This window comes from Lacerta agilis, chromosome 2 (assembly GCF_009819535.1).
Source record: "Lacerta agilis isolate rLacAgi1 chromosome 2, rLacAgi1.pri, whole genome shotgun sequence".
NCBI lineage: Eukaryota > Metazoa > Chordata > Lepidosauria > Squamata > Lacertidae > Lacerta > Lacerta agilis.
Window position 1 is genome coordinate 31641253 of NC_046313.1, and position 11247 is coordinate 31652499.

The 11247-nt window shown below is 45.0% G+C and overlaps 1 protein-coding gene across 1 annotated transcript; it reads right to left on the reverse strand.

Moving 5' to 3' along the window:
• Window positions 1–9992: 9992 nt before the first annotated feature.
• On the reverse strand, window positions 9993–10302 carry LOC117041037 (general transcription factor IIH subunit 5-like). Its single transcript, XM_033139317.1, has one exon. The coding sequence runs from the start codon at window positions 10241–10243 to the stop codon at window positions 10028–10030; it is 216 nt and encodes a 71-aa protein (XP_032995208.1). The 5' UTR covers window positions 10244–10302; the 3' UTR covers window positions 9993–10027.
• Between the last annotated feature and the right edge of the window lie 945 nt (window positions 10303–11247).

Sequence of the window (11247 nt, forward strand, 5' to 3'; positions counted from 1 at the left end):
AAGCTGCCTGGCTGTGCGCTCTCTAAGAAATTTGCCTGTCCGGGGCCGCTCCCCCCCTCCCCCCCGGTCCCCCACGTTAAGCCACTGTCTCCTGGAAAGTTGTGCATGCAGAGGGAGAACAGTGATCAGAAATGTGCTCCCCTTTGGAAGTGGCTGAAGTTAGGGTGGAGATGGGAGATCCCCCCCCTCCTCCTCCAACCGTTCAGTCCACCCTCAATCTGTTCCTTCCTCCTCCTGCATCAGAGCCTGCCAATCCGAACTCGATCCCAACAGCACTGCAGGGCTTACATCGCTGCCATGCTTTGGCCAGAAACGAAGCCAGGAGAAGTTAAACGAATTACCGGTAGTTCTGCCTCGTTTCTTTTCTCAGAATGTTTTTGTTGGGGGTGGAGAATAACTTCAGTTCACACCTCAGGGTTTGTTTTGACTCTGAATGTTTCTCAACCTGCTTCAAAGAAGTAAAGGAAATTTCCTGTTCTCTTCAAGAGTTTTTTCCAACTTTTTGTCAGACCTCAACTGAATGCTTTCAGGGAAAGGTGGGCTGGAATCAGAGCCGGATTTAGGGTGGTGCAGGCATTTCCACCGCACAGGGCGCTGAGCTGACGGGGTGCAAAATGCAACTCCTAAACCTATATTTATATAGGTACCTACTGAGAAGATCCATAAAAAAGCAACAGTACCAAAGGAACTAGAACAGGGCCAGCAAAGGATGTGGAAGCCTGACTTTGGCAGTGGCTGAAATGAGCACCCCTTAAGTATGGTAGCTAATGGATGCTGCTTGGGAGGAACTGACCGCATGGCCCCAGAGAGCCTTTCCCATCCTTGCAGTGGCCTAACTGTTGACTTCCCTTCTTCCCTTCCCTCATCAGGCTTCTTAGCCCTCACTTCTGAGGGGGCTGGGCCCCAAATCCAGTTCACTCTGTAGAAGTGGCCAGTTTCTAAGGGTGTGTAAACACTATACCTTCTAAACACATTCAGAGCACTCCCACCCACCCACCCACCCAAGACAATTATGGGCACTGTTGTTTAGCCCTCACAGAGTTTCAGTTCCCAGCAACCCTCAACAAACCACAGTGGCCATAATTCTTAGGGGGGGGGTGTGCTTCGAATATGCATTATAGGAAGAGTGTGTACACACTGACTGTTTTGATGGTTGCCTAGGGCTGTATCCAAGGACATAGGCGCCATCTCGCGCCGAAGATTGTGGGTGCCCTCAACAAAGAGCTTCAGCTTTGCCCATTGACTTGGGTGGGGGTAGCCCCCACAAATGTATTATTGTGGGTGCTGACGCCCCCACGGCCCCCTGGAGTTGGTTCCAGTGTCCAAGGATGTCGCTTAGGCATCATACTTGTTTTAGACAACATACTTGTTAAAATAATGTGTGAAGGGGTTGCTAGCCACATCCTCCCCCAACAGCCAATGCACAGATTGGGCATGATCCCTGTCACCCACAACGTTCAATGAGTGAAGAGCTCCTGTCTTTTTATGGAATGCACATTTAAAGCACATGACTTCGCCCAAAGAATCCTGGGAACTGTAGTTCATTAAGGGTGCTTGTGTTGCTGTGAGGGGTACAGGTCCCAGGGTTCTTTTGAGGAAGGCGTGTGCTCTAAACATAGGTATGGGTGTGACTTCAGTCTCCAGCGACATTCAAGCTTTGCCTCTCTGCAGCCCTCACAATTAGAAACACCTTTCTGTCAGGCCAGAGAGGAACCAACTTCCATGGCCAGGAACAGATAAGACAAGGAAAAGTCCTTACCATCTGCTTTTTATTCAATATTTACAGATACAAGAAGGTAGACATGTTGGTCTGCTGTAGTAGAAACAAAATAAAAAATAAAAAAAATCCTTCCAGCAGCACCTTAGAGACCAACTAAGTTTGCTATTGGTATGAGCTTTCGTGTGCATGCACACTACAGAGAGAGACTTGGGAATGCAGCCTCTCGTAATAATGGTGTTGTCTCAAGTAAATTTCCACCCCACTTTTCTCCCACTTCCTCATTAGTCAACAGCACACACACACCCTTACATTTGCTGCTTAGGGCCAGCTGCTCCAGCTCTGCCTCCTCCTCCTCTCCCATTATTTCCCAACTTTCCCCCTCATCTTCCACTGAGTTGTGACCTCCCTCAAACCCCTGTTGTATTTCTGAACTTTCTTCTTCTCTGGAAGGGTCAGGCTGGGGAGGCAGTCCCCACCATTCCTCCTCTGCCCAGTCCCTGACATCTCCCCACTGGTCACAGTTTGATTTTTTTCTTCTTCTACCCCATACAGTCATACCTCTGGTTGCATTTGCTGTGGGTTGTGTTCGTCATGGGATACGAAAGCGCCGAACCCAGAAGTACCGGAACATGCGCAGATTCGGCGCTTCAGGTTGCGCTGTGTTCATGTTGCGAATGGGCCTCCGGAATAGATCCCTTTTGCAACCAGAGGTACCACTGTACTGTTATTGGCTAGGCAGCTGCAGTGGCGTAGGAAGGGGGCGGGGGGCGGTTGCCCCGGGTGCCATCTCTGAGGGAGAGTGACAAGGCGGCACCCCATGGGGAGCTTGCCGTGCCACCACCAGGTGCAGCAGCATGAGCCGCCGCCATCACACCACCTCCCGGTTTGCCCCGCCTCCCCGCCCTGGGTGCTGGTTTTCCTTCCTTCGACCCTGTGCAGCTGCTGAGTCACAGACAGTCTTTGCCACCTGGGAGATAACCTAGAATTGGGTAGATTTAACTGCAGTTTAATTAGATGTTGCAGGACTCAACGACTGGCTGAATGGGATAGCTCTAATTTACTGAGTCTGGCTTGTGTGGAGGCACACCAAATGCAGTTGAGCTACAAATCTCTGCAGCAAACAGACCGGCAGAAAAATCATTATCATCATCATCACTCATTTGCCACAAGTTAGTGCTAGAGCAAAGCAAATTTATAGCTCTCCATGCTGTTGTGAGTTAAGATCAGCCAAACAAAGATTGCTCAACCAGAAGCAGGAGGCAGTTGCATTAATCCTCCAAGCCACTGATGAAATGAACTTCACATTGGCCGGGAGAATCTCCTTGTCTGAAATCCTGGAGAGCCATTGCCAATTAGTGTAGGCAATATTAAGATTAATGGACCACTGGTCTGATTAAAGGTATAATCCTGTCTCTCCGTGTATTTTAGCGGGAGGGCTGTAGCCCATCTGCTTTGCAATCCCTGGCACCTCCCAGCAGGACTGGGAGAGAGTGCCACCTGAGACCTTGGACAGCTGCTGCCAGTCAGTGTGAACAACACTGAGACAGATAGACCAGTGATTTGACTCTGTATATGGCAACTTCCCACTTTCAAAACCCCTGTTTGCCAGGACACAGGCTTCCTTCCCATTCACCCACAGCAGGGAAGGACCTGCTTCCTCTTGGTAGCATTCCACATAGCCGTATGTCAAGGAGCTGTCAGGCGAGCACAGGTCATCCATAGGGCTGGAAAGAACTCGAGACATGAAATGCAATTGGCTTTTATTCACAGAAAGTGACAACACAGTAGAGTTCCTCTGGCTCGTCTCCTATAGCTGGAGACGTTGCTGAGACTGACCACGGGCCTCCTAAGCATTTGGAGACTGTGGCGAGGGGGTGGGCTCTTCCTCTGGGCCTGTCCAACCCATTGCTCAGCAACGTGCAGGACTCTCCCTGAGCGTGGTGTGAGGTGGGGAGGAAAGCCAGCAGGACTGGGACTGACCTGCTGGGTAACAAGGGCAACCACTGATGCCTTTAGTCTGGGGTCTACGTCATCTTTTTCTGTGTCCTCACTGGGGGGCTCTTCAGCGGGTGGCACCCACCACTCTTCCTCATCCAGCCCGTCCCTGACCCTGCAGGAAACACACACGAGTACCAGAACTATAGGTTGCCTTGCAAAATAAATAAATAATAATAATAATTCATTTTTTGTTCAAATAATAAAACAGAAAATTGAGAGAAAGAGATGTTGGGTGGATATTTTGTTTTGGCTCAAGACACACTCCTCAGCTGATCACCCATTCCCACCACCCTTCTGAGTAATATCCCTCCCCACTCCCTCTCTATATTTAAGGGTCTGGTGACTTCCGTTTCAGTGTATCTGAAGAAGTGTGCATGCACACGAAGGCTCATACCAAGAACTAACTTAGTTGGTCTCTAAGGTGCTACTGGAAGGAATTTTTTATTTTACTGTATTTTGTTTCCTCTTTCCTAAGTCATTTTGGAGTGCCACCTTTCTGTCCTCCAGTTGCTCTGATTCAGAGCATTCTTGGTAAAAAATATTAAAGAGCAAAGTTCTCGATACATTAGAGAGCTGGTGTAAGCGAGAGAGAAGGCAGCCGTTGCCTACTGTGAAGAAAACAGCGGCACATTGTGTTTAATGCATGCAGAACTACCATGTTATTTTCCTAGCACTCAGGGGTAAGTTAACATTAAGAAATAAAGATTTTCAGCATTACATTAAATGCCTCGTTTAAAGATCACTTGCCTCATTCATGCACATTTTAATCTGGGTCTGTATAACACTATCAGTTATTCTTCCTGCGTTTTCCCTGTGATCCATGATGCAGTCCTATACATGCCTACTCACACCCCAGTGTGAACTCAATAGGGCTTCCTCCCAGGTAAGAGGGTATAGGATTGCGGCCTGAATCTGCCCATTTGGCACTATTAGGTTAATTCATCTTACAGACATTTTCCAGGGACAGTTTCGGATTTGCAGAAACTGTCCCGGTTTCTGATCTGATCCTGGAAATGTCCCACTTTTCCTTAGGACGTCCCTATTTTCTCTCAGAAATGTTGGAGGGTATGAACTTATGCCAGGTGGGAACTGTTAAATATTAATGCAGGGACCACGCTGAGCGAAATGCGTCTTTTCCTAGTAAGCAAGTTAATTAAAATCTGTTTTAAAAGGTGACTTGCGGGAGGTGTGTTAAACAAGAAGACTGGCAATCACGCAGACCAGCAGCAAGAAAGCAGCAGACTACCCTCCTCTCCCAAATTAATTCTCTCAGCAATTTTGGAGCTATTAAAGGCTGATTCACTAAACCATTTTTTTGCAATGCACCCCATGTAGAGGTGCCATTTAGAGCATTTCACATATTCTCATTCCAGTTTTGTAGGCCAATTTCCCTACAAAAATATGCTGTGGTAACCTTTTTGAATACTTTATAATCCTCTGGGCTGGCCATTGCATTCATTTCAGTGGCCACAGTGGTAGCTCCCTAGGGGTGTGGCAATGTGCTGCATTACATGTTTCACAGCTGCATTGCTATACTAAAGCAGCCGCCACTTCTTGTTGTTTTTAAATGGAAGACTCTTACTGCAGACAGACAACCCATGTGAAATGTGCCTTGGTCATCAAGGAGGAAAAGGGGGCAGCCAATGAACTAGGATTAGTGGTTTTCAGCCAGTGTGCTGTAGCATCCTGGGGTGCCTTGAAGGATGGTCAGGGGTGCTGTGGGCAACACTGGCCTCTGTCCCTCTCTCCTTCCCTCCCTCCTCTGAAGCCCTCTTGATCCAGTGGCTGCTGTGCTAGCTACAGAGGCTACATTCACATGACATTAGCCATAATCCATATTTATTGTGTAGCTTCTTGTCAAATCTTTCCTTTTGATGTGTTTTCCCCTCCCGAACAAGCTTCAATCTTACTAGATAACGTTAACCTCATTTGCTTCGTCCTTAAGACTGGTGATGTACACCTATGCACACCAACCACATTTCTTAACACATTTCTATTACCACCCAGAAGAAAGCATGCTGGTTGTGTTCTCTGTACAGGCCACAGTCACACCATATATTTTAAGCATTATGATGCCATTTTGAGCAGGCCGAGAGGAGTCAAGGCTGAGGAACAATTAATACTGGCTGGCTGTTAGAACATTCACACTGTGCCTCCACCTACGTTCAATGTATATGTTTGCAAAATAAACTCTGATATTACAGAACACCAATGAACCGTGATTTCCCTCCTTCCAAAGAGAACTAAACCTGGGCAAGCTCTGTATTTCTGGAACTCCCGACTGCTTGGAGAACTGGGTAAAAACAAAATAAAATAAAAAATTCTTTCCAGTAGCACCTTAGAGACCAACTAAGTATGTTCTTGGTATGAGCTTTCGTGTCCATGCACCCTTCTCATACCAAGAACAAACTTAGTTGGTCTCTAAGGTGCTACTGGAAAGAATTTTTTATTTTATTTTATTTTGACTATGGCAGACAAACACGGCTACCCACCTGTAACTGGAGAACTGGGGTGAGAGTAACTGTATCTGCAAGCAATGGAAAGCTGCCAATGTGTATTAGGCAGATTTCAACCCCTTAGTAATATGCTGGGGGTCATCCGCCATCTCCTCCCAACGATGGGGGTACTTGGGGCAAAGAGTGCATTTCACACACGGATCTGATTTGGCCCGTGAAAGTTGTTCTTTTCCACCCACAGCAACCCCCTGTAATATATAGAACCCACACATGCTTAGTGCTTGATAATGGCAGGCATTTTGCTAGTTACTAATACTGTATTGTTAAAACGAAAGCTTTGGGGTCTGCAAATCCTTTGCACCAGCAGTTTTCTGCACGCACACTATCTAGATTTTCCCCTGCGTCTTCCTGAAAATATGTTTTGTGCACCAACAGTGCCATGCTTTACAAGAGACGTGGCAGCACCTGAATCCATCTCCACTGTCACTCCTGCTTCTTAATTTCCTGCAGATGAAAAGCAAGCAAATATGATGCTCTCTCTCTCTTTCTCTCTCTCTCCAGGGTCTAAAACTGGCAGCTCACTTTGTTTCCATCTCTGCAGTTAAGACTTTACAGAGAGATATTTTATTAAAGACAAAAGACCGTTCATTCCCCAAGGAAGAGACAATATTGTAGCAGTGTCTCAATGAAGCGGGATTCTCCCTCTCGCAGATGTGATCAGAATTCAAAACCAAGCTGCCCTGGTTGTTGAACATGAAGATGAGGAATTCTTAAACATTTCTGCTTTGTCATAATTAGCAATTTAGGAGTCTGCCTAGTCTTGCCTGTGATAGACAAGCGATGAAAGAGAAACTACTACTCCTAAGACCCATCCAGCTTACCTCGGTTTCTATTTATGAAGTCCAGCATGGCAAAATATGAGCATAAAAACCTTGCTGGGTCTAAACAAAGCTCACAAGTTGAGAAGGGAGACAACAGATCTTCCCTCTTCCCAGCACCAATTCTCAGTTTAAAGTATCTTGTTTCTGAACACAAAGGATCCTTTTGGGCAGTCTTCCCTACCTTGATACCCTTTAGATGTTTTGAACTACAACTCCCATCAACCTGGGCATCACACAGCCATGCTGACTTGGACTGATGGGTGTTGTGGTCCATAACAGCTGGCAGGAACAAATTTGGGCAAAGGCTGTGCATTGAGCTATCTCGACTAATAGCCATTGACAGACCTGTCATCCAATTCCTTTTTGCTAAGGTCTTATAAATGAAGGGGGAGGCACCTTCAAAACACTGTAGGGATATCACTGAGAATCACTTTGTCAAATCAACAGTACAGTGATGCAGGTTTGGTGGGCTCAGTCTGTGTGATGCCCAGAGTGCATTCCAATTCTTAAGAGTCCTGTACCCAATAAGGGTTAAAAGGTGTTGGAGGATTCTGTTGCTAACTGGTCAAGTGTAAAATAATGGTCTTAGCTTGCCAAGTGTAACCAAAGATTATGCCAGATGGCAAATGGGTGGGCCTACCTCCTCACCTGTCTGGTAGTTAGAAAGCCAGGAGTGTACTTGTGGAAGAGCTGGGCTGGAAAGCTGAGACAGGCCCATTCTTGTTCTGGGCTGGAATCTAAGGCTGCGACAAAGGGAGAAGCATGACCTGTAGGGGTGCTAATGCTGTGAGCCCCTCCATCTTAGGCACAGACTAAGATGTGCAATTAAACCATATATCCTAAAGACACCACAGTCTCCTCAGTCCCTCATTGCAAGGAAACCCAAAACCGGGTGATTTGGGTGGCATATAACAGTATATTGCTTTCATGCAATCCAGGCTGCACATGCACCATACATTTCAAGCAAATTCCTCCTGCTCCCCCCACCCAAAAAAATAATAATCATGGAAACTGTTGTTTACCCCTCACAGAGCTACAATTCCCAGGATCCTTAACAGTTCCCAGGTTTCTTGACAAAGGGGAATGTTCTTTTAAACGTATGACATGTATACAAGCTCAATCTACGTATGTCAGTTTGGTACGCTGGACCAGAAGCAAATGAACCCAAGAACACAATAAGCAGCATTCTACTCTTGCATGGTGTTTCCCGTTTCAAACAATTCAGGCTACTTTGCAACCACCTCACATTTCTCTCATTTGAGCTGGCTGCTAGCAATTATAAGGCAAAATCGCAGCTCAGACAAGTATCCACTGTGGGCTAGGCAGAAAAACCATGTTTGAGACAAGGCAGATTAGAAATCAGGCATCCTGACTTCTGGCAAGTTTTCACAAAGAAAGGCACCATACACTGCAGGCGATGCGGCAATCAGACAAAATAACTTTTTCTTTTTTAAAGGGGGGAATTCACAGTGGAAATTAGTTTTTGTGTGTGTGCCCGCTTCTGTTTTGCAAAATGTTTACAAAGCTCACACTGACTAGGAATGGATTCCACTACCACCCCAAAAGAGCTAAGCTTAAAGCTAATATTCCTCTTGGGAAGATTTATTTATATGATGAAATAGCTATTGCAGACTTGAACATTATCCTTGGGAATCGTATTATCTTGATGGCATGCCAAACTTTTTCCTACATTCAATGTCTTTGGACGGCCTCAGGTTCTAGTACTGTATTATGAAAGAGGGAGGAAAAACGTCTGCCTATCTGCTTTCTCCAACTGATGCTTATATACTTCTATCATGTTCCCATTCCCTTGCTCTTTTTCTAACTTAAAAAGGCCAAAATTTTATAGCTTTCCTCAGGGAGGTGTTGATCCAACCCCCAACCCCTTTTCAACTGTTTATCTGACAGTGGGTATATATCGTTATACACTGTTCATATATAATTTGTTACAGAGAATTACTAGATCCAGGCCCTTGATCATTTTGGTTTCCATTTTCAGAACCATGTCTAATTCAACAATACAGTATCCTTTCTAAGGGGTATACATAGTATTCCATAGTATTCCAAGTGTGATTGTACCATGGAGTTGCTTAACAGTATTAGGGGGCAGTCTCGGGTTGAAGCTACTCATAGATTGTACCATAAACCAGTCCAATGTTTTCAATAACGCCACTACTTTGTTGGTGAGGTTATAATCAACGGGGCACGTACTTTCACTGGTGGTGGGTTTGTGTTTTAGTTTGGGGATTTGGTTCATAATGAAATTTGTAGTATTAGTAAAGAACAGATTGTATGGTGCCCTAAATTGATGTGGTTAATTTTGTGTGTGTGTGTGTGTGTGTGTGTGTGTGTGTGTGTGAAGACAGTGCCACTATATGATCAAAATAAATGGTTGCCTCCATGTTATTGGCAGCCTCTCTTGTCATTGCAACCCATTGGAAAGATGCAGAAGAACTTATACTAGACAAGTAGGCTACAGTCGTACCTTGGTTTTTTGAACAGCTCAGTTCTTGAAATGTTTGACTCCCGAATGCTACAAACCCGGAAGCGACTGTTCCCGTTTGCAAACTATTTTTGGGTGCCAAACATCCGACGGGGCTTCCGATTGGCTGCAGGAGCTTTACAACTGTAGTACCCTTCCTTATGGAACATTGTATGTGATCCCCCCCCCCCCGCATAATCACATACAATCTGAAATTCAGACAAGGGCTATCAGCACCAGATTCTTTCTATATGGCTTGGCGCTCTTTTATTTCTTACACAGTGAAGGAAACTTTACCTCAACAACCATCTGCTCAAGGTGGTTATATTTGCAGTCACACCCAACTGTCACATACATTGACTTAATTATTATTAAATTTCTATGCCACCCTTCATTGGAGGATCACAGGGTGGTTTACAATACAGTTGGGTTTTTTCCCCAATTCCACATTTATTGATTGTAGTTTGACAGACAATTCCAGTCCCATTTTCTATTTTTGTGTAATGTCAAAAGAATTCTGGTCCATTAACTCTCCCACTTTCTCCTGCAGGAAGTAAACCATCTCAGCCAACACAAAGACATGTGTTTCATCCAAGTCTTGTATGATGAACTTCTTTCCCAGGGCATTTGATTCATCCAAGTACAGCAGAAACTGCTTCATGGCTGGGTCACATTCTATAAGTATTCCTTTCAAAACATTCACCATCTTCACAAAAGATTTTCAGACTCATTTCACACAACCGACAGCATCCCCTCGGAGGCGGAAAAATACAATAGAGTTTTAAAATGCAAAAATTGCCTACCTAAAGTATTAACAAACAAAAACAATAGCCCTCCACTTATTCATTCATTCATTCATTCATTCATTCATTCATTCATTCATTTGCTGCCTGGGATAGCTCAGTTGGGAGAGCATGAGACTCTTAATCTCAAGGTTGTGAGTTTGAGCCCCATGTTGGCCAAAAGATTCCTGCACTGCAGGGGGTTGGACTAGATGACCCACGTTGTCCCTTCCAACTCTATGATTCTATGCTTCTTTTCTTTCATGTCTACTGAAATTGTAATGTGCATGCCAGAAACAGGGAAAGTCACTTAATCTTGTTTTATATGGTCTTCTCCCTTCTTTCCTCCTTTCTCCCTTTTTCTTTTTCCATTTTGTTCTTCTCTTTTGCTGTGTTCTTGTTGTCATCTTTTGTATGCTGTCACTGCTGAAAAGGTTATTTACAAACAACAATAATAGTAAAAAGAAAGACCTTGAAACTGTGTTAGCAGCTTCCAAGGCTGCTTAATAAATACAGTAACAGTAAAGCTCAGAGGAGAACGAGCTCAATACTACTCCAGCTAATCATTTATAAGGATATGCTTTGAAAATTAGCTAAGGGCACTGAAGGGAAGAATATGGCAAGGATAGATGCACACCAATACTTCTGGGCTGTTTTCTGATACGTCCTACCCAAGGCTCCCAGAAAGCTTTTAATGAACAAATATTGGAGCTGGGTCCTACAGCAATCTTTCTGGAGTGTTGACAATCTTATTGCATTTGTAGAGCTTATAGGGTACAAAGCAAATACAGTGGTACCTCGGGTTAAGTACTTAATTCGTTCTGGAGGTCCGTTCTTAACCTGAAACTGTTCTTAACCTGAAGCCCCACTTTAGCTAATGGGGCCTCCCGCTGCCACTGCGCCGCCAGAGCACAATTTCTGTTCTCAT

Excerpts from the sequence above, each read along its gene's own strand:
- LOC117041037 (XM_033139317.1), bottom strand. The coding sequence starts at position 10,243 with ATGGTGAATGTTTTGAAAGGAATACTTATAGAATGTGACCCAGCCATG.